This window comes from Ursus americanus, chromosome 8, assembly GCF_024610735.1.
Source record: "Ursus americanus isolate L20-20 chromosome 8, mUrsAme1.1.p, whole genome shotgun sequence".
Lineage (NCBI taxonomy): Eukaryota > Metazoa > Chordata > Mammalia > Carnivora > Ursidae > Ursus > Ursus americanus.
Window position 1 is genome coordinate 80,465,057 of NC_142134.1, and position 26,811 is coordinate 80,491,867.

The 26,811-nt window shown below is 60.8% G+C and overlaps 1 protein-coding gene across 4 annotated transcripts in view; it reads left to right on the top strand.

Annotated features, from left to right (window-relative positions):
- Positions 1–583: 583 nt before the first annotated feature.
- Positions 584–26,811, top strand: part of HTRA3 (HtrA serine peptidase 3) — a 31,992-nt gene continuing 5,764 nt past the window's right edge. Inside the window, exons 1-7 of one of the 4 annotated variants that reach the window (XM_087864315.1) lie at positions 584–1,195; positions 11,907–12,006; positions 15,235–15,457; positions 17,859–18,053; positions 18,666–18,698; positions 20,021–20,135; positions 20,603–21,149. In XM_087864315.1, coding sequence (XP_087720441.1) covers positions 688–1,195; positions 11,907–12,006; positions 15,235–15,457; positions 17,859–18,053; positions 18,666–18,698; positions 20,021–20,135; positions 20,603–20,700 — 1,272 coding nt within the window. In that variant the 5' untranslated portion in view covers positions 584–687 and the 3' untranslated portion in view covers positions 20,701–21,149. The other 3 variants (XM_045777087.2, XM_087864316.1, XM_045777086.2) reach the window with 3 other exon arrangements.

Sequence of the window (26,811 nt, forward strand, 5' to 3'; positions counted from 1 at the left end):
TCTGTGCAGGGGGAAACCAAGGCAGAGCAGGGGTCACAGAGCAGGGAGAGCTGGGACAGGAAGCCCCAGACAGAACTGTTAGACACGTCAGACAGACGGTCACATCCTCCAAGCCATAAAGACCAAGGAGGGAAGTCGGGCACAAGGCAGGTGCTTCCTGAAGGTCTGTCCCCAGCGGAGGTGGGGAGCAAGGAGAGGTGACATCTGCCCTTCCAGCGCTGGACCTGGGGGAGGGGGGCGTGCGGGGCAGCAGGAGCAAGGAGATCTGACTTGTCCATCTCCGCGGGGAGAGGAGTAGCTCAGGTCCTTGGAACCCTGGACACCGACAGGCCTGGCACAGGGACTCCGGGAGGCCCGGAGGCCTGCGCCCTGGGGACCTCTCCGCCCCGCGGCCCCGCCCCGCCAGTTGACCCATATCCCGCCTTTCCCAGACCAGGCAGGCTGGGCCCCGCCGCTGGCCGGGTGGGTCCAGGCCTGGAAGGCCGGGCGGGGGCTGGCGGGAGCCGGGGCGGGGCTGGCGGAAGGACCGGGCCGCCCCTTCCAGCGAGGGCGGGCCGCGCGCGCCTTTAAATGCGGCGGGGTCCGGGGCGCGCAGAGTGTCAGCTCAGAAGGAGCGGGCGCCTTTCCGGTCCGCGCGCCCGGCATGCCCCTGCGGCCCCGCGGCCCGCCAGCCTAAGCCGCCCGCGCATGTGGCCGCGCGCCCGTCCCCGTCCCCTCCGCAGGCAGCCGCCGCCCGGCCCCGGCATGGCCTCCGCGTCCCCGCTCCCTGGCTGGTCCCCTGCGCTGCCGCTCGCCCCTGGCCCCGCCGCTATGCCGGCGCGCGCGCTGCTTCTGGCCGCGCTGGCCGCGCTGGCGCTGGCCCGAGAGCCCCCGGCGGCGCCGTGTCCCGCGCGCTGTGACGTGTCGCGGTGCCCGAGCCCTCGCTGCCCCGGTGGCTACGTGCCCGACCTATGCAACTGCTGCCTGGTGTGCGCGGCCAGCGAGGGCGAGCCGTGCGGCCGCCCCCTCGACTCGCCGTGCGGGGAGAGCCTGGAGTGCACGCGCGGCGTGTGCCGCTGCCGCTGGGCGCACGCCGTGTGCGGCACCGACGGGCACACCTACGCCAACGTGTGCGCGCTGCAGGCGGCCAGCCGGCGGGCGCTGGAGCTCTCGGGGACGCCCGTGCGCCAGCTGCAGAAGGGCCCCTGCCCCTCGGGTAAGCGCTCGGCCGGGGCCGCGGGTGCGGGGTGGGAGTAAAGGCGCCTCCTGGGGAAACGGAGGCTCAGAGCTTGAGAGGAGCCGCGAGGTCCGCACTGGCTGGTCACGATGGACAGGGCCTTTAGAAATCATCTAACCGGACCCCTGGCCTTGCAGATGGGGAAACTGAGGCCCAAAGTCACAGAAATACTTAAACCCGGTGCCCTCCTGACCACCCTAGAGGTCTGGTCCAGCTCTTTGCTTTCCTGTCTCTCTCTGGCCTCGTCAAAACGTACCTGTCTTGTTGTATAGAACATTTCTGCTAGTCCCATATTCCCGCTCTGTCCGGGTGCTGGGTGGAAAGCAAACTTTCCTGGCCTTAAATCTTACCAAGAACGGATGTTCTCTTGCATGACATCCAGTGTTTTCTTTCTTTTTAGCTGCACTTAGAGTTCAAGTCTCCAGAGGGCTGTTTGGGAATGGTGAGCAAGCGTGTAGTCTCTGCGTGTCTTGGGGTCTCCTGGGACAGGCTGCCGAGGCAGGGACTTCCTTTGTCCCTCCAAATCCTGGGACAGCCTCCCCCTACCCGGAGCTGGCCGAGGACTGCTTCTTGCCACACAGCTTGACCCCATGCATGGAAGAAAATGCTAGAAAACCCTGCCGCCCCTTTATTTGTTTAGGGTACCTCTTAGGAAGTGGGTTCAGTAAGTACTCGCCGTCTCCACATGCCGGGCGCTGAGCCCCGAGTTCACAGAGATGAGTCAAGCCCTGTGTGTGCCCTCAGTTTGCAGCCGCTGGGGGGAGACGCTGACCACCGGGCCGACTTTGCGGGCCCTGGGAGCACCGTGGGGAGCCGAGCTGCCTGGGGCACTGAGAACCTTTCTGGGGTGAGGAGTGTCTCAACTGAATCTCACGGGTGAGGGGGGACAGGTGCTCCAGGTAGTGGGAGGGAACGGTTCTCTGGGAAGAGGGGATAGCACGAGCCCCCACGTGGAGAGCACCGAGCCAGCAGCGGCGGGCGCGGAGTGGGATGGGGGGGTGCGACACCGCGGCTGGGCAGGCTGGCGGGGATGGGGGACGAGCGGTCATAAGTGTCCTGCCAGTGGCTCAGACTTCATCCTGTAGGCCAGACTTCCCCAGTGGTGTCTGGTATTCTGAAAATAAGTGTCCCACGGCCCAAAGAGTTTGGGAACATAAACGCTGTACGTGCAATGCTGAGTCACACTACCGTTGAGTCTCTCACAAGTTCTGAAAGAAACTGCAGTAAGAAAACAAAACAAAACAAAATCATAAAACCCAGGGTTTTCCAAGAGAATTCCAGCGGAGAGCTCTTCTTTCCTGGTAGAACGCGTATGCACTCCCCCTGGCACACTGGGGTTCTGGGGAACCCCGTCTGGGAAGACTGTGTAGGATTAAATGTGAGTATTTGGGGGAGCCAGTGAAGGGCTTTAAGGGAGGTGAAGGTGATAGGGTCAGACTTGTGTTTAGATTGTGTCCAGGAGAGCGAGGGATGAGGGCGCGGTGCCCGCAGGGCGTCTGAGACGGGCGTTGGCACTGAATGCACCCCCACTGCTACCCCCCCTCGGGTGGCCCTTCTGCCTGGGCACCTGGCACTGGCGGGCCTGCCTCAGGCCGTGCCGATGGCTCCAAGAGACAGCGGGCTCAGGGCAAGGCTGGCGCCTGCCCACTACGGCTTGTGTCCATGGGGCCCCTCCAACCCTGACTCCCCCATGTGGGGGACGCTGTTAGAATAAGCCTCCAGGGCCGGGCTGGGTGGGTCCCAAGCATTTCGAAACCCTCATTTCTTGAGAATGGTGTCCACATTTATAAAGTACCTTGTCTGTGTGTCCAGCTGGCCCGGGGCAGGTGACAAGGGCACCGTGATGGGCAGACCCCATCCATGCCCTGGAGAAACTCGACGGTCTGTCGGGGAGACACGTGGGAGGGTGAGAAGGTGGGGGGAGCCTGACCCGAGACAGGTGCAGAGGTCACTCACCAGGCAGGAAGGGGGAAGGAACCGCCAACATGGAGGTCACAGGCTGGGGCTCTAATGCAGGGCCTTAGCCACCCTGCTGACCCCCGTTTCCTCTTCTGTAATGAGCGTGGGGCTGGCAGGGGCAGCTGTCGAGGAGAACCATGGCAGGGATCGATGAGCCAGGATGTGTGGGCGCATGCCCCTCCTGAGCTCTCGGTAGACCACTCGTTAGTTCACGGGTCACTGTCCGTGTCAGCACCACCATGTCTGATCATCTGGCGAGTTCAGCTTCTGTGCTGAGCCGTGAGGGGTGAGCCGGGGCTCTCCCGGCAAAGGATGGCGTGGACAGGAGGGACCGGAGCAAAGCAGAGGCAGAGGAAGTGACCTCACAGGCAAAGGAGGCCACTGCCCTGATCCAGCCAGAGCCCCAGGGGCAAGGGCCTCAGGAGGGAGCTGGGGCCTTAAAGAGGGGTTGGGGGGGCCGCGGGGCCACGGGGAGGGCTCGTGGGGCTGGTGTCAGTGCCCCTGTGCACGTTATGGTCTGTGGGGCCCCGCCCTCACTCCTGGGTCCTGGGTCATCAGCATCACCCCACGCAGAGGGACCGCAGACATCCAGGTTCCTGCCAGTTACCGGCGCAGAATCCGGTTCTTAAAGAATACTTGCTCCGCCTGGGTCTCTGGTTCGGGCTGTTTATCCGCCTCTGTCAGTCTGGCCCTTCCTACAGCACAGATGCGCTCAGGGTGGCAGGGAGCGGTCAAGTGATGGGTCTGAGGTCACTTGGCCAGGAAGTGACCGAGCCAGGCCAGGCCCCCGCTCTGGCTGGCTTTGAAAGCTTCGCTGTCGCGGGGCCCAGTCTTTCTTCCACAGGCGGGGGACAGCAGGGCCCCCGAGGTCTGGAGTCTGAGTCAGGCCAGGGTCTCCGGCTGCTCAGCGCTCAGCCTCCGCTGAGTGTCACTGGCAGCATCCACATCACCCCGCCCTCCCGAGGGTCCGGCCAGAGGTCGCTGGGTGATGTCCCCATGTAGTGGCTGGCAAGGTGCTGCCCCTCCCGGGGTTTTCCGCACGAATTCCCACGGGCTCACCCTCGCCTGGGCCTGCCTTCAGATGTCCAAGCGCTGACAACTCGGGTCCAGTCCCCTGTGTCGGGCTCGTCCCTGGGCAGGAGTCCTGTGTCTCTGCTGGCCCTGGTCCTCAGCTGGGAAGTTTAGGCCACACGTGTTTGTCATGTCACCTTCCCCTCGCTCCTTACTCCCACCCACAGGCGAGTCCTCAGCTCCACCTGGACCCTGGCCCCGAGCTGCCCTTGTTCCCTTGCCCCAGCACCGCTGGCCTGCATCGCCCCGCCTCCCTCCTCGTTCCTCCGATCACTTCTCCATGCAGTGGCCACGATAACCTGGATCGATCCATTCTGCCCGTCCCCAGCAGGACCCCCCCCCCCCGGCAGCTCCCCAGCACTGACTGACCCACGAGGCCCTCTGCCATCTGACCCTTCCCTCCCCACAGTGCCACCTCATCCTCTGTGCTCCGCCTGCCATTCTCTCCACCTCAGGGCCCTTGCACGTGCTGTGCCTGCAGCCCCAGATGCTGTTCCCTCACCCTCACGGAGCCACATCCTCATGTGTCTGGGCCTGGATGTCCCACCACCCCCGAGCCAGCTTCCCTGACCACCACGCCCAGGCAACCCCTGCCCCAGCCTCGTGAGCACACCGCGGGGTCCCTGCAGACCCTCCCTTCGCCTGTGCGACCAGGCTGCTCTGCTGTGTCTCCATCTCACCAGCTCTGAGCCCTTCATTCCCTGCCTGGCCTGCTGCAGCCCCTGCCGCACAGTAAGGGCTGTGAACTGAACGGATCATCTGTGCAACAGGTGAATCCCCTATGACCCTCCGATTCTCCTTGCATACCCCCAGTGAAGGGGGGCTCACTACCTTTCCAGGAGCTCTGCATATCCCCATCTCCACGGGAGGCAGGGCGTCTGCCTGGCACGGAGAAGTGTCTGTCAGCGGGACAATGAACACGGAAATGGATGTGCTCAGGGTGTCTGGAGGGAGAGGAGTGTCCTTGTTCACCTAAGCAGAGCCCGTGACCCTCAAAGCCTCTCTGCCCACGACTGCAAAGAGGTCTATGCACACCAGTTAATTCAAACCTTAGAGCCCGAGGGCAGTTTACAACGTGGCATTTAATAATCCACGTGGATTGTGCAAGCCCAGCGCAGGTTCTGACGGCGTCTCTCCCTGTTTTATTTATATAAGAGCTTTGCTCCGTGTTTGAGTCGTAATCCCCTTCACGGCTTCCTGCGCATGTCTTGGAATTCAGCCCCGGGGACCAGGCAGGATGACGCTTCCCGTCCTTCTCCGCCTGCCCTCACGCTGGACAGCAGAGCCCAGCCGCAGCCTCCAGCAGTTCCTGAGCCCGGAGCCCCGTCAGAGGGGAGCGGAGACCGGGGTGCTGAGCAAGATATCCTTTCTGACCCAGGCGGGCCCAGGGAGCACCCCACCCTCTGTGCTCCTGACGTCAGCCTGAAGGTGCAGCTGGGGTCCCACGGCAACCCCCAGGGTCTGCCTGCTCAGGCTTCTCCCCTCGCCCTGCACCTCCCCACAGTGGCCCGAGAGGGTGTCGTAAGACTTGGATCTCCCTGCTGAAAGCCCAGCCTTGGCTCCCACTGGCTTCAAGACCAAACAAGCACAGACTTCTGGTGCCGCCTGGCCTCCCCTTCCTGCCCGGCTTCATCACCATTAGCGGATCCCTGTGAAATCCCTGATCCTGTCTCATGAGGGACTGATGACTATGTGTGGAACCAGCTGAGGGAGACACCACCTCCAGAATGGGGAAAGGGGTAGATCAGGAAGGGCTTCCTGGAGGAGGTGGCATATAGACAGCCATTTAGAAGTGGGCACCAAGAGCACCCGTGCAGAGAAGGATGCCGGGAAGCGCTGTGAGGGTGGCCCATCGTCAGGAGGCAAAGAGCCACTGAAGCTTTATGGGTAACAGGTGTGCAGAATGGCAGCAGGGTCCCAGCTAATGGGAGGCCAGTGCCCTGGGCGGGGAGAGCTGATGAGGCCTGAGGATCTCTGACGGGGGCTGGTCGGGGGCTGTCAGGGCGGATGCATGGGGGGCCTTTCCTGGAGGCAGGGCACCTGGAGGAGCAGGTTTGGAGAGGCAAGGTGATGAGTGCAGGTTAGGTGCGGGGGGTACCCTGGTGAGGAGGGTGTCCAGTGAGAACAGTGTTCTGTGGCAAGAGACTGGCTGATGAGTGTCCATGTGTCTGCGGCGGGCACCTGGCTAAGCGAGCGGTGTGTCCTGCCCGAGGGTCTGAGGATTGCCTCCTCCCGGGCTTTGCTTTGAGGGAGAAAAGCCACCCAAGGTCAAGGGTGAGACACTAGGCCTGTGCTTCAGGCTGTCAAAGCCTTAAACACACATTCTCTAAGTCTTGTTTGTCATGACCCTTTATAAGATAAAGCTCCGCAGGGGCAGGGTCCTACCCCAGGTGGGGAGGGACAGCTCCGCCCGAGCCCAGGCCCCCTGATTCTCCATCTGTTGCTCTGCACGCTGGGCAGACCACCAGCGCCTTCAGGAAGTGGCTTTCCTGTTTGATTTTGATAACGGTGTCAAACAAGTAGGTAAGAAAGAGAATTAAGTCACAGACCCCTTGTCCTCCAGGCAGCGAAGATGCGGCCAGAACGTGTAAGTGTGCGCCCTGAACCAAACACCAGGTCTTGTGTAGGGGGGAGCCAACGAACCCTTGGAGTTATGCAGTGCACAACCTGCCCAACTGTATGCTTTAGCCCCTGTAGTGCATGATAGGCAGAGCCAGAACTGAGACTCAAGGGTGAGTCCCAGATACGCCACCTGCAAGTCTCCTAAGCTCTCTGCATCTCAGATTCATCGGTGAAATGGGACCTTTGTGGCTGGGTCACTGGACAATCAGTGAGGTGAGAATTTAAAGTGCTTTGCACAGCGTAGAGGCTAACAGACTTTAGTGTGAACAGACCTCAATACGGACAAAGTGGGTGTTTCTGACATAAATGGAATTTGTGAGAGAGGAGAGATAGTAGAGGAAGGAAGGTGCTGGGAGGCGGTGTTTGCGGAAGGCCTGCCGTGGGCCCAAGGGGGTTCCACTGACCTTGTTCAGTGCACGACCCAGCCGGGGAGCCTGAGCCCAGAGGAGTCAGCCGATGGACCAGTCATGGCTGGGAGGGCTTCCTGTCGGAGGAGGGCCAGGGGCTGACCCCACCTTGGCTTCCATGGTGACCCAGACTCCTGCGGGAGTCTTTTTGATAAAGGACAGACAGGCCGGTGGCACAGCCTTCTCCCCCACGACGTTGGCATGTTAGAGGAGCAAGGCTGACCCCAAGCTGAAGACTGGCCAAGCTGAGAGCCCCTGGGCAGCACAGCCTGTCGCTGGCTGAGGACCAGCCCAGAGCAGAGGAGGTGCCTGGGGTCAGCGTCAAGGGACCTGGCTCTGGGCCGTGGGCGGGGGTTCTCCTGGCCTGTGAAATGGGCAAAGCTCCTGCCTTGCAGAACGGCTTCGAGAGTTCACTGGTCTCATGAACGCCTGGGGCCGAGTGTCCGACAGCTGCTGGGCAGGACCCATGGGGAAGCCCTGCGTCCAGGGACAGGAGCCTAGGCCCGAGGGCCACAGACCACAGTATTGTGCCCCTGGGGGCCACAGTGGGATCTGAAGGCCCTGTTCCTGGCTCATGGGGCGGGGGAGGCAGTCACTTGGAGACAGGCAAGTTTTCAAGAGCAAGAAAAACACAGGGGACTGTTCTGGAAACTAATAAGACCTGGGAGGCAGCTCCTGGGGCTTCAAAGCCTGCCCCTGGTGGGTGAGTGGGGCCTGGGGTGGGCTGGGGGCTGTGGAGGGGTCCCTGAGATGGTGCATTTGTCCCTGCAGAGCTTTCGTGCACCCCTTGCTCATTCACCCATTCTCTCACTGCTCCCTGCTCAGTGCTGAGGACCGGGGGCACCCAGGCCATGGGGACAGGCAGAGGGACACACCCTGGGGGGGTTATGAGGGGCTGTGGGACCCAGAGCGGTGAGAGCGGTCACTGAGCCTGCCAAGTCAGGCAGCCTCCCCAGAGGAGGTGTGCTGGCCCAGGCTTGAAGGATGAGGGAAGGGGCATTCCTGATGGAAACCGGATCTTGCGGGGGAGGGGAGTGGAAGTAGATGGGCCTGAAGATGCAGATGGAACCTGGACACCCAGGTCCTTGAATGCGCTGTCATCTGGTCTGCAGGCTGTGTTTAGCATTATGGACAGATGGGCACAGCTGGGGCTTTGTGGTCATCTGCTGATGGCCCTTCCATCCCAGCTCATAGCTAACCGCTGGGTGACAGGTGGGGGCTTCTTCTGATAGAATAAGAGTACCTCAGAGTTAGAGGAACAGAACTGGGTCTCAGTCCCGGCTGCCCATTATGTGCTGGAGGGGTAATGCATACAGTTGGGCAGGCTGTGCACTGCACAACTCCTAGGGAAGCCAGTCAGTCACACGGTGATCTTTGTTAATAATGGACTTGTGCAGTCCACAGCCTGTGTCACAGCAGTACAAGGTGGCCCTGCAGGATGTCTGGGCTAGTCACTTTCCCACTCTGGGCCTCGGTCTCCCCATCTGTCCTACAGCGTTATGACTATCCAGAGCTGGCACATCGTGAGTCCTCTTTCAGGGTTTGCCATGGTCCCTGAGCAATGCCACGCAAGAGTGTTGGGGTGGAGCCCGGAAGTGCAGCTTCTCCCCTGCGGCCTCTGGTCCCAGGCGCTCCCATCCTGGCGGGTGCCCTGGCCTCTCCCCGGAGGCACCGCAGGACACCTGGCCTTGATTGCTTTGCTCTGTGTCAAATTCCTCCCGGCTAGAACTTCCAAGGCCCGTGGATTACAGTTTATTTTTGAAAACAAAACAAAACAAAATGCTAACAGCTGAATCTGGTCGGGACTGACTGTTGACTTCAGAACTTTGGCTGGAGGACGGGGTGGGGGTGGGGGTTGTCAAAACCCCAAATAAACAGAGTCTGCTTTCCAGCCGTGGGGCCCAAGGTTTTCATGTGGAAAGAAGTGGTGTGGGAACCGAGTCCTCCCTTCCCACTGATTCATGGGGTGATTCATCAGTGTGTGGGGAGGAGGACCAGGAAACAGGCCCTGCCCCGCCCCACCACCCCCTCCCCACCACCCACCACGGTTGGTCTGCTTAAAGGGACAGGGCCTGGCAGGGCTCAGGTCACCAGCTGGCTGACCCCAGAGCCCCACGGGGTGCCCCAGGCTCTCTCACCCTGTGCTGTGCCTGGCTGGTCACTCGCCTATACTCGGCACAGAGGGCACACAGAGGCACTCAGCATGCGTGGATTGACTATGCCCCGAATGAGAGGGAGTGCCATGGGTGGGGCATTGTGCTGGGAACCCCCAGGAGGGAGAGACTGGTTCTGGCTGGAAGAAGCCTGCTGGGGGCCTGCCTGGAGGAGGTGGGATCTGAGTTGTGCCCAGGACAAGCTGGAGCCCCTTGCTAGGGAGGAGTGGGGACTGCTCTGTGTAGGTGAGGCAGGTGATGGAACAGAGACTTGGGGTAAACGGCCCCACAGGTCACACAGCGGGGGTGACACCCCTCGGGGACTGCCCGCCCCACCACGGCACGGCGGGCACGCGCCTCGGCTGGGGTGAACCCCGCACACGTGGGAGACCCCTCCCACCGTGGAAGGGAGAAGGGCCTGGGGTGGGGGCTCCTCTGAGTCCGGGGCCATGGGAATTACCCGGCGAGGAGTGTCCTGGTCAGAGACCAGAACCCGGACAGGACAGCAGTTTCTGTGGCTGGTGGCCTTCCCTTTGCCTGGAGGCAAGAGCACGATTTGGGGTCCCAGGGGCCTCGGGGTAGGGGGACAGAGCTGGCCTTAGCCCCCACAGCTGACTGGTGGCTTCACCTGAAGTTTTGGGGACGATTCACAGTCCTGCGTGGAACCAGAGTGGGCCGTGACCCTGGGGCCCCTGTTATTGTGAGCTCTGAATCTTAGACTCCGCCCCCTGATGGTTTGGCCACAGTGGGGGGGGCGGTCCCAACGGTAGCCCCTGGCCACCTGCAGTTTGATGGGCAAGGGGCCTCGCGGGGCCAGCAACAGGCCGCGTCTCCCAGCCGGGCTCCGGCCACCCCCGGACAGGCCGCCTTTGACCCAGGCTGAGCCGTGGCCTGGGCCCCCGTGGCCTGGGCCCCCGTGTCCCGCGCCCACTGCCCGGCTGGGAGGCAGACAGCACAGAACTGGTGGGTGGGGCCTCCTCTCCACCCCTGACCTTGGAGCCTGAGGCAAGCTCTCTCCGCACCCAAGTCCAGGTCCGGCCAGGACGCACAGTCGGGGCAGGGGGGAGCACTGGGGAGACGTGAGGGACCCCTAAGGGAGACAGCCCCCGGCCCGTGCTCAGGACGTGCCTTCTCTGGCTAGACACGCATCTTTGGACAGGATGCATCCCCGCGAGCCACGCAGTGGCCCCACCTTTGAGATGGAGGCAGTGACCCCCGCCCTGGCTGCCCCCGGACGTGGGGAGATTAGTTGGGGTGTGGGTGGGGCCTGCATTGCCCACAAATGTTTATGGGGCACACGTGGTGGCCGCACTCACCCTGATGCCTCCTGTCCCTCCGGACAAAATGGAAAACCAGATTCTCACTAGATCCTCATGCCTCGTCACCTCCCAGAGACCCCCGACGACCTCAGCTGCAAACCCAGACTCCACAGGCCGAGACCTATTTGCTCACCGACCCAGGTGCCAGGGGGTGTGGTGGGCTCCCCTGGGCAGGGAGCTTCACGCCTGTAAGGCACATTCATACCCAGTTCCCACAGGGTGGGGTGGGGGGAAGGGGGCAGCTTCAGTCTCATTTTCAGACTGGGAGTCAAGGCCCAGAGAGGGTGAGTGATTTGTCAAAAGCCACACAGCTGGAGGTGGGGTGCCCAGCCAAGCTCGGCATGCATGACTGCCAGCCCTACGCTCATTCGGGGACCTTACAAGCTGCGCTGGGCCACGTGGGTTCCGGGTAGCGCCAGTCTCCGGCGGGGATTTGAGAGGCCTCAGCACATGCCCGAGCAGGGAGACCAAAGGGATGTGGGCCCCGTGCCACCCACATCCCTCAGGCCTGTGGTCCTGGCAGGCGGCAGACCCCGCTGCTGACAGCAGCAGAAATCTGAGCCGGCCAAGGTTCCAGGGGAGTTCGTGAACCACCCGGCAAGCCGGACTGGGGCATGGCCAAGTTGGATGGGGGGCCCTGGCGACTCAGACATGCGGAGTCCCGCGAGGCCCAGGAGGGGGTCACACCGTGGCCAGACCGGGGCAGCTAGGAAGGGCAAGCCAGGGGCCCCTGCTGGAGCCTTGCCCGGGGCTGGAGGGACGAGCGAGAGCCGCAGGGGAGCGGGGAGGAGGGCGGTTGCCTCATGCCAGGGCACTGCTGTCTATGAGAGAAAGGGTCAGGGCCCCGGGGGGACCTGGCTCGAATGGCACGTCACTGCTCGCCGCTGAGGGCAAGTGTCCTAGCTGCTCTGAGCCTGCGGGCCTGCCAGGGGGCATCCAGTGAGTAATGTGAGGACGCTCAGCATTAGCCATTCTTGGGGCAAGGAAGCCCCCTCCCCAATGTCTGGGTGTCACCGTGCTGCTGAGTGTGGGGCGTCCCTGAGGGGCTCTGAGCCTGTGGGGTCTCTCCCTGGCGGGGCTTCCTCCCAGGTGGGGGTTCAGGGCGCCGCTGGTGGTGTCTGGGTCTCATTAATGCGCCTGGTTCTTTCTGCCAGTGCAGGTCTCCACCAGCTGACCAGCCCACGGTACAAGTTCAACTTCATCGCGGACGTGGTGGAGAAGATCGCGCCGGCCGTGGTCCACATAGAGCTCTTCCTGAGGTGCGTGAGCCCCTCCCAGGCACCCCCCATTCTAGCCCCGGGGGGCGGGCGGAGCCAGGTGCACGTGGGGTCAGGTGGGTCTCCCTGACGCCTCGGGGAGGGACACCCCCTCTCTGCCTCTGGTCTCCTCGCCGAAGGGAGTGGATATGCCACCTGTGCCCCCCGGGCTGCAGCTTGCTAAGCAGGTGTGTCCTGCGGGGGAGGGGGGAACGCCCTGTGTCACAGAGGCTTTCTGAGCTGATTCTGGGAAACACTGCCGCCCTGAAGGCTGATCGTCTGTGGAATCCTGGGGTCTCTGCCCAGAGCGACCTCCCCTCCCCAAAGAGAAGACGTTGGCCATTAAAAGTGTTTCTTCCTTCTGTCTGACTTCACGTCTTGGCCCCCGTGTGTGTGGAGGGGCCACCAAACCGCCCAGATGAGGCTCACAGGGTCCGAGCCCCTCCACACTGATGGGGAGCAGCGGGAGCCAGGCCCCGTGCACCGGAGTGGCTGGTCACCCCGAGGCCTCGGGCCAGGGCACTGGGGCCTTGTGCATTCACGTGGCGCTTTCCCCGGGTGGTGGAGGCCAGCCGTTGCCCTGATATCAACGCCGAGGCCCATGGGGGTCCCTGGGGTGTGGGCACAATTGCTCACGCCCTGATCTCTGGCCCCAGCGTGGGGCTCCCTGCTCACTGGTTGTGGTGCTTGCCCAGTGGGAGCCCTTGTCACAGGGAGTCACTGCCCCCCATGTCTGGAGGGCGGGGACTGTGCTCACCCCTGATGGTGTCCACGGGGCGAGCACCCAAAGGCACGAGCTCCCGTCAGAAGAGCAGTACCCTTGGACCTACCGCGTGCTCCGAGCCCTGGTGGCTGCTTGGCCGACGTGTCTAAACAGCCCCGGTGGGTGCCCACCTCTTAGAAGAGGGAGCCGGGCACAGGCGGGACTCACCCTGAGTCGCGACCGGGGGCCCACCCCTCCGCGCTGACTGACATACTGCACCCCCAGGCCCTTTCCGCTCTCACGCACGGCTGCACCCCAGATGCTAGGCTTTGATGTTCCCGTTTCCTGGGTGTGGAGCAGAGGCCAGGAGCTCCTCCAGGCTCCCAGAGCTGCTGAGTGCCAAGTTGGGCTTTGACCCCAGGCCTCTCAGGCCCCAGAGCTGACCCCTTACTGCCCTTTCTGCAGGCTCCAGACCCCGAGACATGTCATTGAGGAAATTACAACTGGACACACTAAGTGGCATGTCGCTGGCCTTGCCAGTGGCTCAGACGGGTCCAGTGTCCCTCTAGAAGGCTCCGGGCATGGGGCTCCAAGCCAGCTAATTGCTGACTGCAGCCCAGCCTGGGCAGGCGGCAGTGCCTTTGCCACATCAGCCTTGGAGGCCCATGTCCCAGTGGGCGGGTGGGCAAGACCAAGCGGGCCAGATCCCAGACACAGATGAGATGTTCATCGAGCCTGGGAGCCTCCGCTGTGACCCCTGACCTGGGAAGGAGGCCGCCGGCTGCCTCAGGCCCCTCCTGCAGACAGGGCTAACTCCTACCGGGGTGCAGGAGGCCTGCGGGTGCAGCCCCCGGCGGGCCCACACCCAGAGCTGGGCGGGGGTTGGAGCTGACCGCGAGAGTGCACAGAGGCTGGGGGCCCCCGCGGGGCCATGTGGCCAGGCTGCCTGACCCAGACGAGTCGTTCATGTGCTGGCCACAGCGTCTGCGCTGTAAACTCGAGGCCTGCTACCATGTAGAGTGGTCATGGCGCTTAAATCACTTCGTGTCGGGCTCGCGGCGCTCGGTGACCTGAGCCCCTGTCGCTGGTCCTGCCTGTGAGGCAGCCTTTCTGCACTCCCTCCCTTCCCTGAGATGTTCCCCCCTCACGTTCTTTCCCTCCTGCACCGTGCCGGGCCCCCCGGGGTACATGTTCTCCCTCACCTCTGCTAAGCAGCCTCGGGCACTGGGTACCCATTCCATCCAGGCCCCTCTGGGGTGTCAGAGAGGGTCCCGAGCTGCGTCCGGCGTCCCGCCTCTCTGGCATCCTGGCCATGGGCAGGGCTTCCTCTCGGCTCTGGTGAGGCTTGGGCATTGCCACATATCCGTGAATTCTGACCTCCGACCATTGGAGCCCATGGACGGAGGCAGATGCTGAGGCCCGGCGTCTGCCTGTGCCTGAACGCGCCCCCTGCCCTGCGTCCCCAGGGGACGGCGCCTGGTGAGGAATTCACAGAGCAGAGCCTGCTTGTCGGTCATCTGCGGCTTCTGGGCCGCCGGCCCCCAGTGCTGCCCTCTCCCTGCGTAGGCAGATCTGCCCCCACCCCTTGGGAAGCTACCCCCCTGGGGACCTGCCCTGGGACCTCCCCAGCGATGCTACAGGCACCTTAGTGCTGATAGCAGCCCTGTTTGCTGAGTGACTTCCTGCCTCCAGGCATCACACTCAGCAGGCGACCTACCCCATTTCCCAGCGGGGGAGATCGAGGCCTGCCCACGGCCAGGCAGATAATAAGTGGGACGGGCCCAAGATTAGAGCTCCGGCCTGTCTGGCTCCAGCTTTGAGTTGTCAGGGCTGCGAACGCCTGCCTGTCCCAACAGGCCCGACGCTCATGGGCCTCCCATCTCGTCCCAGAAAATTGCAAGTCACAGATGCTCATCCCCTCTGTTTGGCTGTGAAAGGGGTCCAGGCGTCAGGGACCTGGCCACGGCCACATCTGGAGGTGGTAGAGCTGGGGTTGTCCCTGGGCCCCGGGGACTCCACACCCGTGATCTTTCACCCCACGCTGGGCTCTGCTTCTCACCAGCTGGTGCGTGACTGCAGCCGGCCCTGCGTCTAGCCCCCAGTGTCCAGGCCCTCACGTCCAGGTTCCTACATCCAGCCCCCCACGTCCAGGCCCCCGTGTCCAGCCCCCTGTGTCCAGCCCCTTGCATCCACACCACATCCAGACCCCCATATCCAGGCCCCTGTGTCCAGCCCCCTGCAACCAGGCTCCTGCATCAGGCTCCTGCATCCAGGCCCCTATTTCCAGGCTCCCGCGTCCAGGTCCCCATGTCTAGGCCCCTGTGTCCGGCCCCCTGCATCAGGCCCCTGCATCCAGGCCCCCATTTCCAGGCTCCCACACCCAGGTCCCTGTGTCCAGGCCCCCATGTCCAGCCCCCCGTGTCCAGCCCCTGTGTCCAGCCCCCATGTCCAGCCCCCGCGTCCAGCCCCTGTGTCCAGGTTCCTGCGTTCAGGTCCCTGACCGCCCGCCCGTGCTCACCTCCCCACAGACACCCTCTGTTTGGTCGCAACGTGCCCCTGTCCAGTGGCTCGGGCTTCATCATGTCGGAGGCCGGCTTAATCATCACCAACGCCCACGTGGTGTCCAGCACCAACGCCATCTCCGGCCGGCAGCAGCTCAAGGTGCAGCTACAGAACGGTGACAGCTACGAGGCCACCATCAAGGACATCGACAAGAAGTCGGACATCGCCACCATCAAGATCCACCCCAAAGTGAGTGGGGGGGGCACCTTCCCAGACCCCAGATCCCGGAGCGGCGTTGGCCTGCCCTTCGTGTGGGGCGCTTAGAGGAACCAAGGCCTGGGGACCCTGGCAGTTTGCTCCCAGGCTTGGGTCAAGTCAGGCTAGAACTGGGGTGTCCAGACCCCCGTCCCGTGCTTCTGCGAGCTGCCAAGTGCAGACAGAGCTCGGCTGCCGTCCCACAGCCACTCCCACGGGGAGGCCCTCCAAGGCCCAAGGACGCGCCTGGTGTCCCTCCCGGACCCACTCCAGGAGATGCGGCTGTCCCTGAGCCGCCCACAGAACCTGTGGGGAGCACTGGGACACATGCCCCGGTCCCTCCACATCCGGTCGCCCCAGCTCGCCAGGCAACCCCCAGCAGGGCCGCCATCATGTCCTGTCACTGCCAGTGGCCGTGTCCTGGAGCCTCCCACAGCCCCTGGCAGAAGGGGTGTCAGTGTCCTCCTATTTCAGAGGGGAAACTAAGGCTCGGAGAGATCATGCTGACCTGGGGCAGGGCTTGTCCAGTGTTGTAGTTATGACTGTCACCGAGGGTTGCTGCGGGCCACCCCCACCGTGAGGTCAGCGACCCGTGGGGCCACCTGTGCGGGTGAGGCTGGCTTGGCTGACTCTGAACCGGCTTCTGTTCTTTCTGAATAGAAGCGTGTGGTTTTGGTGATAATGGGTCTGTTGTGAGGAGGCTCCTTCCTGCCCATCGAGGGAGAAGAGATTCACCCCAATGTGGACCCTTCCCCACGCGTGACCCTTTGACAGTAATTACCGAGCCTGGGGACACCACCTCCATTCTACAGATGAGGACACGCAGGCCAGGGGGACAGGGGCTGTGCTCAAGGACAGGGCTTGGCAGCGTTTGCGTGACATTGCGGGTGGTAAATACTTTGGGCTTTGTGGGGCCTGTGCATCCGTGGACACCTCCCCGCACCCGCTGCAGCCGCGGGTGATACAAACACGTGGCTGGGTTCCAATAAAACTTTATTTAAAACAGGTGGCAGGGCAGATGTGGCCCGAGGGGTCTCTCCTGTTCCCGGGGCTGCAGCCGGATCCTAGAGCGGGCACACCCCGACGGCCCTCGGGGGCCACGGATACTGGTGGAATCAGTAAGGCCCGTGTGCCTGCGGGCACGGTCGGCACCTGCTGCTTCTCCCCCACAGCAGGAGCTGCCTCTCGGGCCCTGAGTCGTGTGCGTGGCAGCTCCCCCAGCTCTGGGGAGAGCCGCTGCCCCAGGCCGCTCAGGCGCAGTGAGGAAGAGCATCCCCGATGTCGGACGTTGTCATCCCTCCCTCTGTGGCCGGCCAGTGACGGAAATGTCGTCGCTGTGGGTCCTCACCCTCCGCCTGGGACCCTCTGTGCCAGGCGCCCCACCCTCTGACCAACTGGAATCGGGTGGTCAGAGGGTCGGAGGTCGGTCCTTGTCCAGAGCTAGAGTGAGGCCCCCGTGATCGGGGCATGGTGGTCACCAGCACCTTCTTAGAAAGCTTTGTGTCTGTAAGTCATTCCAGACCCCGGGAGCCGGGAGAGGTCGTGCCCCTCACCGGGCCGCCCCAGTGGTGGCAGCAGACATAAGCGGTAAGACACCAAATCCCCACATTCACGGGGATGCTGGCAAGAGAGCCTCGGCTCCCGTCGCCGTCATGGACACTGGCTCATCCACTCAGCACCTTACAGCGCTCGGGAGTGCCTGCTCTGAGCGTGCTCCCCGCAGCTCCCGGACCATGGAGGCAAAGCCAACACGGCCAGCTCCCAGAGCTCCCATTCTGGCTGCAGAGTGGACAGACAGACGGGCTCCCTAGGCTCCACTGGAAATGGAGCGAGCAGCTGTCTCGGGGCGCAGACGGTGATGGCAGAGCTTGGCTAAGTCGCTTTATTGCTCCGGGCCGCAGTTTCCCTGTGCGTCTACACTGGGAGATCAGGTTGACCTGGATCAAGCTCCAGGCTTCCTGCAAGATTCTCGGCCGTACGCATCAGTTTGCGTGTGATGCATTTCCGATGGTATTCATAGCTCCTGTCAGATTTCAGACGGACCTGTGACTATCAAACCGCTGGGCTCCATGACCTTAGAGGCCATGCCCAGCTGGACCATCTGGGCATCCTCCCTGTGTGTGACCTCTGTAGCCACCTGGGAAACCTGTGTGCTCACAGAGCAGCTGAGCCTCTGTTGCAAGGAGTCCAGCCTGGGTCTCTCTTACTATGGGTTAGCCAGAGGCCAGCCTGGCCTCCATCTGAGTTGGCTACTTGCCTTGGCCTTTGCCCCTGACAGCTCTCTCCAGCTGCTCCTGCCTTCCTGGGACCACCCCGCTAGGGGCCTGGCTTCGATCTGGCTCCAGTCCCACCAAAGGCAGACAGCTGAGCCTCCCTCCCCGTGTTCCCCCTCCAGAAAAAGCTGCCGGCGCTGCTGCTGGGCCGCTCGGCAGACCTGCGGCCCGGCGAGTTCGTGGTGGCCATCGGCAGCCCCTTTGCCCTGCAGAACACCGTGACCACGGGCATCGTCAGCACGGCCCAGCGGGACGGCAGGGAGCTGGGCCTCCGGGACTCGGACATGGACTACATCCAGACAGACGCCATCATCAACGTGAGTCTCTGTCCCCAGAGCCCGCCCCATCACGCAGCACATCCGCTCTCTAGAAGGTTCCTTCTTTATGCTCCACGGAGCCCGGGCTCCCTGTGACTTCTGCACCTGGGTGCCAGGTCTGCCCTGGGGGTTAGAAGCTGCTGCCCTGAGCCGGGACAGCCCTTCAGAGACGCAGAGAGTCTCTCCCCAAGACACCCCCGCCACCAGCATTCCTTTTGCCGCTGTTAGTATTGCTGCTGTAGCAGAGGCCACCTCTCACGCTCGCAGCGCCCACCTTTGTGGGTTTGCCGTGCTTCGGGCCCTCTGGAAATATGAGTCTTTGTAGAGACCCCTCACAGCCGGTGGGATATGACCGAGCCGTGGAACAAGCCTGGAGGGAGCCTGTGGGTCTGTGCGGGGTGCATGGGTCATCCGACAGCCGTCCTTGTGGCCTCTGGGGCCTCAGCTCCCTTACCTGTGAAATGGGGGTACAATGAGGCCTTTCGGTGCCATTGGGGGTGAAGTTTGATGACCCATCTATGTGCTGGTTAGAACGAGGGTCTGAAGACAGATCTTCAGGGACCCTCGGGCGGGCTCAGGGCTCCGCTCACGTCACATCTCCTCCCCTTGCAGTACGGGAACTCCGGGGGACCACTGGTGAACCTGGTAAGTGTCCCCAAGGGCAGAAGTCTCTGGTTTTGGTACAGCCTCGAGGCAGGGATGGAACACCAAAGATGGGCCTTGAATCTTCACACCCGACGGCTGGGCTGACCCCAAGCCCATGCTGCCCTGCCCCCCCCATGCCCCCCAGAGATCCTGGGGAGTCCAAGGAATGAAGATGACCCGGACAGCGGTCAGGCAGGGGCCATGTGCCCAGCAAGGACTTGGGACAGGGGAGACACAGGTCAGGTCTGCTCACTGCTCTGGGTCCCCCATCCTTGCATTTACGTGTGAGGTGAGGGGTATCTTCATCCTCTCCCAGTCCCCTTGGGTCCCCTCCACCCCACGTCTGTCCTGGGACCCAGAGTCAGGCTCATTCTCATCCCAGGTGAGATTTCTAGAATAAACAGGACTTCAGGTCAGAAATCAGTTCAGGGCCCCGAAGTATTGGATGCCGTCCCCACCCTGGGAGCTCCCGTCCATGCTGCAGTGGGTCAGATGTGAGCACGCCCATGTGACATGAGGAGCAGTGAGGGGACTCTGGGGGAACGCAGGCAGGGAGGGCTTCCTGGAGGTGGGAGCATCTCATCTGGGCCATGGAGGCTGCGGGTTTGGGGTCAAGGGGACATGCAGGAGAAAGCTAGTCTGGGGAGAAGGCAGAGCAGAAGCAGGAGGGCTCAGAGGGAGCGTCCCCCCCCCCCCCGCCCTGAGCAGCCCGGCAGGCGTTCAGCGGGATGGGAGCCACAGCACGTGCATTCATGAAAGCTCACGCGTGCGGGCTTTATGCTGGAGGCTGGAAAAGGAGGGGTACATGCCAGGCTGTGGGGAGGAGCGCCTTCCCAGGACAGTGTCAAGAATGAGGTGTCTGTAGCCCTGACGGGGTGCAGGGCAGGGGCGGGGTGGGAAGCCAGCTCCAGGGGGACAGAGAGGGCGGGGGGGAGCTGGGGAGCTGCCCTGGCCACATGCCCCAGCCCCACTTCTAGAAGGACGGGAGACAGAGGCCCCAGTTCCATAGACCTCATCACCCCCTCCCCAGGCTCCAGCCTCTCAGGCTGCTGCCGGGTGGGGGCTGTCCTCGGTGGGCAGCTTGAGGGGCAGACCGCGAGCTCCCTGAGCCGGGGGGGAGGAGGGGCGGTTTTGGAGGGAGAGGTGGGGGGGTTCCCTGACCCGGAGGTGAACCCCAGAGGGCCTTTCTAGGACAGCTCGGGGCTGCCCTGGGAGCCTCCCCGCTGGGGGCAGTGATGGCCGGTCGGCCCTGGGAGCGGGGGGCGGACGCAGTACTTGGTACTCGGGCTCCCGGGTGACCGTCCTCTGACGGCCCTGCCCAGGATGGTGAGGTCATTGGCATCAACACGCTCAAGGTGGCAGCCGGCATCTCCTTCGCCATCCCCTCAGACCGCATCACGCGCTTCCTCGCCGAGTTCCAGGACAAGCACGTTAAAGGTACAGCGCTGCCCTGGGGGCTGCCAAGGCAGGGGACCCCGTCCTTCTGTCCTTCTCTGCTCACCTGTGCCCATCCTGAAGTCCCCAGAACCCCGCACCCCTCAGCTGTGGCCTCTGTCTCCCTCCCCTTACCTCATGGCCACGTGCACCCCCGCCCTTCCTGATGCTGCTCACCCCCCTCCCCCTCCCTCCTCCCCCCTCCCCCCTCCCCCTCCCTCCTCCCTCCTCCTGCCTCCCCCCTCCCACCTCCCACCTCCAGTGGCTCCGGCCACCAGGCTCCACTTCTCTCGGCTGCTGCAGACAGAACTCACATGTCCTTTCTTCCTTCCTCCCTCTCTCCCTCCCTCCCTTTCTCCTTCCTCCCTTCCCTCCTGCCTCCCTCTCTCCCTCCTCCCTGCCTTCCCTCCTTCCTTCCTTCCATCCACTCACACACCACCTATCTACCCATCTGCCCTTTTATCCACCAGCCATCCACCCATCTACCCTCCCTCTGTCCCTACCATCTGCCCGAACCACCCACCCACCACTCCTCCTTCCTCCTTCCCTCCCAACTGCTCATCCCTAAGGACTCCCCCTTTCAGTCTCCTGGTCCTGTAGCCTGTCCGGGAGCGTAGTTTCTACTCCAGGGGAGTGGAGCCCAAGCCCCTGAGCCTTAGAAGGCACCTTCCTCTCGGCCCCGTCTCCCCATCCACACAGGGATGTCCAGTTCTCCCTAGCCACACCTGGATGGCCATGAGCTCCGACCTGGGGGAGGCCTTGGCCAGGCCCAGCTGACTCTCCCCATGAGGGCCTGCCCATCAACTTCTTGAAGTTGGTGGTCACAGCTGCCTTCCAAAGGAGGGTCCTATATCTCCTGATCTCGGGAGCTTTCCTGGTACCCTCCGCTTTCCCACCTTTCATTTTAGCCCAAGCGAACGTCTCCCTCCCGCCATTTTGTCTCCCATGCCCCCCTTGCCAATGCCCAGACCTGCCTCGGCCCCACTAGTCACACCTTCAGACTGCTTCCATGTCTCCTCCCAGCCCCCTCACCAGCAGTTCACTGAGAGCAGGGGGATTCCTCATGCTTGCCCGATCCTCCACGATCCCACCAGCCAAGCACACGCAGCCCAGTGCAGCCAAGACTAGTGCCATGAAGACTGGTCACACGAAGAACGGCTGTTGAGGACTCCATTGGGTTCATCGGTGTCCCTCACGTGAAGATGGCCTGGAGCCAGGGCAGAGCCAAGCTTCCCTGGAGAAGCTGGATGCTTCTATTGGACGGGGGGCCGTCTAACCCCACATCTTTTCTCCCTGGCTGCTAGGAAGCTCAGAACTTACCCTGGGGTTGTACCTTCATACTTGTCATAGCCTTGGTCTTTCTCTAGCAGCTGAGCTTTTCTAGTGTGATTATCCTCCGCTCCAAGGGTGCCCTTGACGTTGGCTCCCTTCCTGGAAATGGGTGGATCTGCATTCCGCACAGACTGAGCTGTCAGGTGACTGTTAGAAATCGGATGATCGCGGCCCCTCACCTCTTGCCTCGCTCCCTCTCCTCTCCCAGAACCCACCAGGGGCCAGCAGGGTCCGTTCCTTTGTTGTGCAGAGACTGACGCTGTCAGTGCTGACCTCACCCCAGACACCCTGGGAAACTCTCGGCCCCTGTCCCCAGAGCTGTCACCTCCCCCAGGACATGTGGACTGATCAGAGAGCCCAACATATCCTAGCTGGGTGACTGAATCTATAATTTAAAGCCCTTCTAAAGTTGACTGGTGTTCACTCCTGCTGCTTTTTCTTAATAAAATTATCAAAATACTTAAACCCAGTTAATCTAAAGTTCTTTAAAATAAGGCATCCTTAAATTAAACCAAGGAGACATTAAGGTGCATTTCTTGTTCCTGTCTAGGGTATGGGGTGCAGAGGCCTCTGGGGGGCTCTCAAGGGAAGAGGGGCCACCATGCTGGCCCAAAGGAGCCTCAGCTTCAGGCCCCAGGAGTGTTTGGGGGTCCGGCCAGCCTTAAGACTAGAGCGTACCCCCAGGAGTGTTTGGGTCAGTGGGGCTGTGTGGTTATGGAGGTCGGCCCCTCTATGGACTGTGGGGTCCCATCCGGCCTGGGGAGTGGGAACATCACTCGTCTGCCCCGGGGGTCTCTGTGGCCTGTGCGCCCAGGGAGAGCTGCAAGGAGGCTCTGAGGGTTCCGGCAAGAAGAGACTAGATGCACATTCCCTGGCCTCCAGGTCACAGGCAGACTGGGGACACCTGCGGGCTAGTGTTTGCCCCCTAGACCAGGAGGCAGCCGGAGGCAGGGGTGTGGTGGGACAGCACCCGTGCTCTGGAACCTATTGGCCCTTCTTCAAGGTGCCGGAGGCTGTAGTGTCCCCAAAACCTCAGCTCAGCTCTCCCCAGCCCAGCAGCTAGGACCAGTGCTCAGCGTTCTGGGCTGCAGAGCGGGGCTCAGTGCAGAGGGGACCACAGTGCATGTGTGTCTGCACGGAGCCTGGACTCCTGTGGGCCAAGGGCCAAACACGGGGGCAGCCCTGAGATTTTGTTCCAGCCGGGGCGGTGGGCCACAGGACCCCCCATATGTCCTATGAGGTCAGAGTAGGAAAGCCGGCAGGGGGTAGGGAGAGGCGGTGCAGGGGTTGGGGGACATGCGCTGGCAGGCGGCAAGGGCAGGGAATCCACTGTGGGAAATCAGCAGGGGCCACGCGGCCTTCCTGGTGGCCTGGCTGGAGTGGCGGCGGCTGCAGGGGGAGGTGTGGTCGGGTCCTGGTCAGTGTTGCACTTGGAGCCAACAGGGCTTGCTGGAAGCCGGGATGCAGAGTGTGAGCGGGGTGCAGGGGCATTTCCTGGGATGGGGGTTCAGGGGGCAAATCAGGGACCAGCCCTGATGCCCGTGAAGCCCCAGGCGGCAGCATCTCTCTGGCTTGGTTTGGGTTTTGTTGAGGTGAAACTCACGTTCCATACAGAACCCCTTTCAGTGCCCCGTCCAGCGGCATTAGTGTCCTCTCGGTATGGGGGGTTGCAAGTCTCTGAAGGGAGCGCTCCATACCCAAAGCCAGCTCTTTTCCCCTCCCCCCTCCCCCCTCCCCCTCCCTACCATTTCATTACTTTCACTGGCTTTCTTGCTGCACATGTGTCCAGAGTGGTTCCTTAATGTGTTTAGCAGGAAACAAAGTCAGGACCTCCAGCCCACCTCCATGTTCCCAGCACAGCGCACAGGACCCCCCGTATCTGGGTGATCTCCCCATGAAGGAGGAGACACAAAGTTGTCTGCTGACCCAGAAATTCAATCAGGCCACCCCGCACCAGCCCCACGGGCCCGGGTTTCTGGAGAAGCCCCAGCTGGCTGAGCCTACTGGCTCTGGGGTGGGCAGGGGGCTTCCAACCAAGGCCTTCCTCACAGGATGGCCTCTACCTCTCCAGGGACAGGGTTGCACGCCTGCCCGGCCAGGATGCTCCTCGCATACGAGCTTGGGAAGCTCGCACTCCTTTCTGTTTTGAAGCTGGACCTTGGGGTTCCGAGCAATCCTGACGAGGGGCCAGCACCCATGTCAGGAACAGGATGGAGGGCCGAGGCCTCTGCCTGGGGACTCTCTCCTACCTCTGAGGACCTCGCCCCGTCTATGGGTGGAAATGCCACCTAGGGCGTGACTCCCAGATTCCCATCTCCAGCCTGGCCCCATCGCAGAGCGCTGCACTGGGATATGCAGCTGCCCTGTCCCCACAGGCCCTTCCCAGCTGAGGGGTCCTTTCAAAACGTAGGGCAGACTAAGGGCCGTCTCTGCTCAAAAGCATCCCAGGGCTGCACCTGCTGGGGGCAAACACCAAAGCCACAGGCCCAGCAGAGCCCTGGGCCAGGCCTCATCTTCCCCCACCCCTCACCCCCTGCTGGCCTCCTCTCACTCAGGGCCACCCATTCCATCAATCTTCTGTGCGGAAATGTCAGTAGAGATATTTCGCCCACTTTAAAAAGTTGGGTTGTTTGTGTTCTTACGAGGTTTTGAGAGGGGCCTGGATGCATCTTGGATGGGAGGCTTTGTCAGAGAGACTAGCTGCAAATGTCTCCTCTTGCTGCTTAACTTTTCATTCCCCTGATGGCTCCTTTAAAGAGCGGACATTTTGTCAATTTTTATGAAGTCTCATTTGCCAATTTTTTTTTAATGGATCTTCCATGTGGAATTATATCTAAGAAATCTTTGCTAACCGGAGGTCAGGTATATCTTCTCCCACATTTTCTTCTAGCAGTTCACTTTCCGAGGTCTTCGCGTTAGGGCAATGATGCATTTTGAATTAATTTTTTAAAAGAGTGCACAGTATGAATCAAAGTTCTTCTTTTTTTCCCCACTTCGGAGAGCCAGTTGTTCCAACATCCTGTGTTTTTCTCTGCTGAATTGCCTTTGCTCCTTTGTTGAAAATAAAATGAGTCCGTTCTGTCCCACTTGTCTGTCTCTCTGTCTACGCCAGTGTCACACTGCAGCTCTGATGCGTCTTCAAGTCAGGCGACGTCAGCCCTCCCGCTTTGTCCCGCCTCCAACGTCCTTCTGGTTTTGGGGGATCCTTTGCGTTTCCGAATGGTTTTTAGAATCAGCTTGTCAATTTCTGATTTCATTTTCAATTGTTTCAATTGTTCAATTTTAATGTTCAATTTCTTGATTGTTCGTTACCAGAATATACAAGTAAAGTTGGTTTTCATATGTCGATGTATTACGAGAGATCCCGTGCCCTTGACAGTGGGGTTTCCTGTGGTTTCCACCAGATTTAGCACACAGATGATTCCGCAGTCTGTGCACGGAGTCAGTTTTGCTTCTTTCTCTCCAGCCTGGATGGATGCCTTTTCTTTTGTTCTTGCCTGGCTGGAGCCTCCATAAGGTATTGAATAAAAGTGGTGAGAGTGGAGGGGCTGGCATCGTTCTTGCCCTTGGAGAGAAGAGAAGTCTCCAGTCTCTCACCAGCAAGTAGGGTGCTCACTCAACGTCTCTTGCAGGTGTCCTTCATCAGGTGGAAAAAGTTCCCTTTCATTCGTAGTTTTTATTAGGAACAGATGTTAGAAGATTTTGTGAGATGCTTTTTCCACCTTTTGAGATGACGACTTTCCTTTGTAGTCTGTTCATGTGGTAAATTGTGTTGGCTGATTTTTGAATGGTAAGCCATCCTTGCATTCCTGGGATAAAGCTCCTTCCATCGTGATCCATTATCCTTGATACCAAGGATATCGTTGGATTTGATTTGCTGAAAATGTCTAAGGGTTTTTTGCAGCCATCTTCATGAGGGGTGTTGGTCTTGTTTTCTGTCCTGGTCTTGGTATCAGGATGATGGTTGGGAAGTTTTTAGGAAGAACACACGTCCTCTGCCTCTCGTCTGTCCTCCTTCCTCTGCTACGAGACTGCTTCACTTCTGACACCCCGGTGACCAAATGCGAGGGGCTTCCCCACACCAGCTGGCTGTCCTACCGTTTCACCCAAGTCTGACACTGTCTACGTGGAGATAGTGTGAGAACTCACGGTTAAGGTCGCACAAGATTGCCCCCAACTTCAGATCCTGATCACAAGGCCAGCCTGTCACCTGTGCTTCTGACCCACCGGCTAGAGATTGGGGTTCCCACAGCCCCCCTCCTTGGGTTTGATCATTTGCTGGACCAGTTCATAGAGCTCAGGAAAACAGTTCACCTGCTAGATTATCAGTTTGTATATAAAGAAGTATAATTCAAGAACAACAATAGGAGAGATGCACAGGGTAGGTCTGGGAAAGGATGAAGAGCACCTCCACGTCCACCAGCCTGGACTCCCTGGCTCCCTCTCTTGGAGCCTTCATCATGTAGGCATGACCGGATCAATCACTGCCATTGGTGATTATTTCCACCTCTAGCTCCTCACCTCTCCCCAGAGGTGGCATGGAGGTTGGGGCTGAAAGTTCAACCCCTGAATCACACTGTAGGTTTCCTGGCAACCAGCCACATCCTTAGGGCCTTCTCAAAATTCCCTTGGTAACATACACTTGGGAGTGGTTGAAAGGGGCTTGTGGTATGAGTAACAGAAGACGCCCTTTGCACATTTATCACTGTGAGGCTATTTCAGGGGCTGACAGCAAAAGATGTCCCCAGAGCGCTTGTCACAGGGAATTACAGAAGTTTTAGGGGCCATGTGCTGGGAACCATTAATGAAAAACCAAACCATGTATCTCTTATTATAAATCACAACATCACAGAGGTGTTCACCATTTTCAGTTTTCTAGAAGAGTTTGTGCAAGTTGGTACTATTTCTTTCCTATGCATTAGGTAGAATTCTCCTGTGGGACCATCTGGCCCTGATGTTTTCTTTGTGGGGAGATTTTTAACTACAAGATAGAGGTAGGGCTGCTGTGGTTTCCTGGTTCTTCTTAATGAGATCTGGCAGATGAGATCTTGAAGGAAACTTCAAGAAATGTGTGCATTGTATCAGAGTGGTCAAATGTGTTGGCATCTAGTTGTTCATAATTACATCTTACTACCCTTTCAATACCATAGGGTCTGTGGTGCTGTCCCCTCTCCTCTGACTGGTCCTGATATGGATAATTGTCTTGTCTTTTTCTTTTTCCTACTTTTGGCTGATCAGTCTGGCTGAAAGCTGATCGATTTTATGGATCTAGAAGAATAAGGTTTTGCTCTTCATTTATTTTCTGTATTGAATTTCTGTTTTCTAGTCTTTATTATTCCCTTTCTTC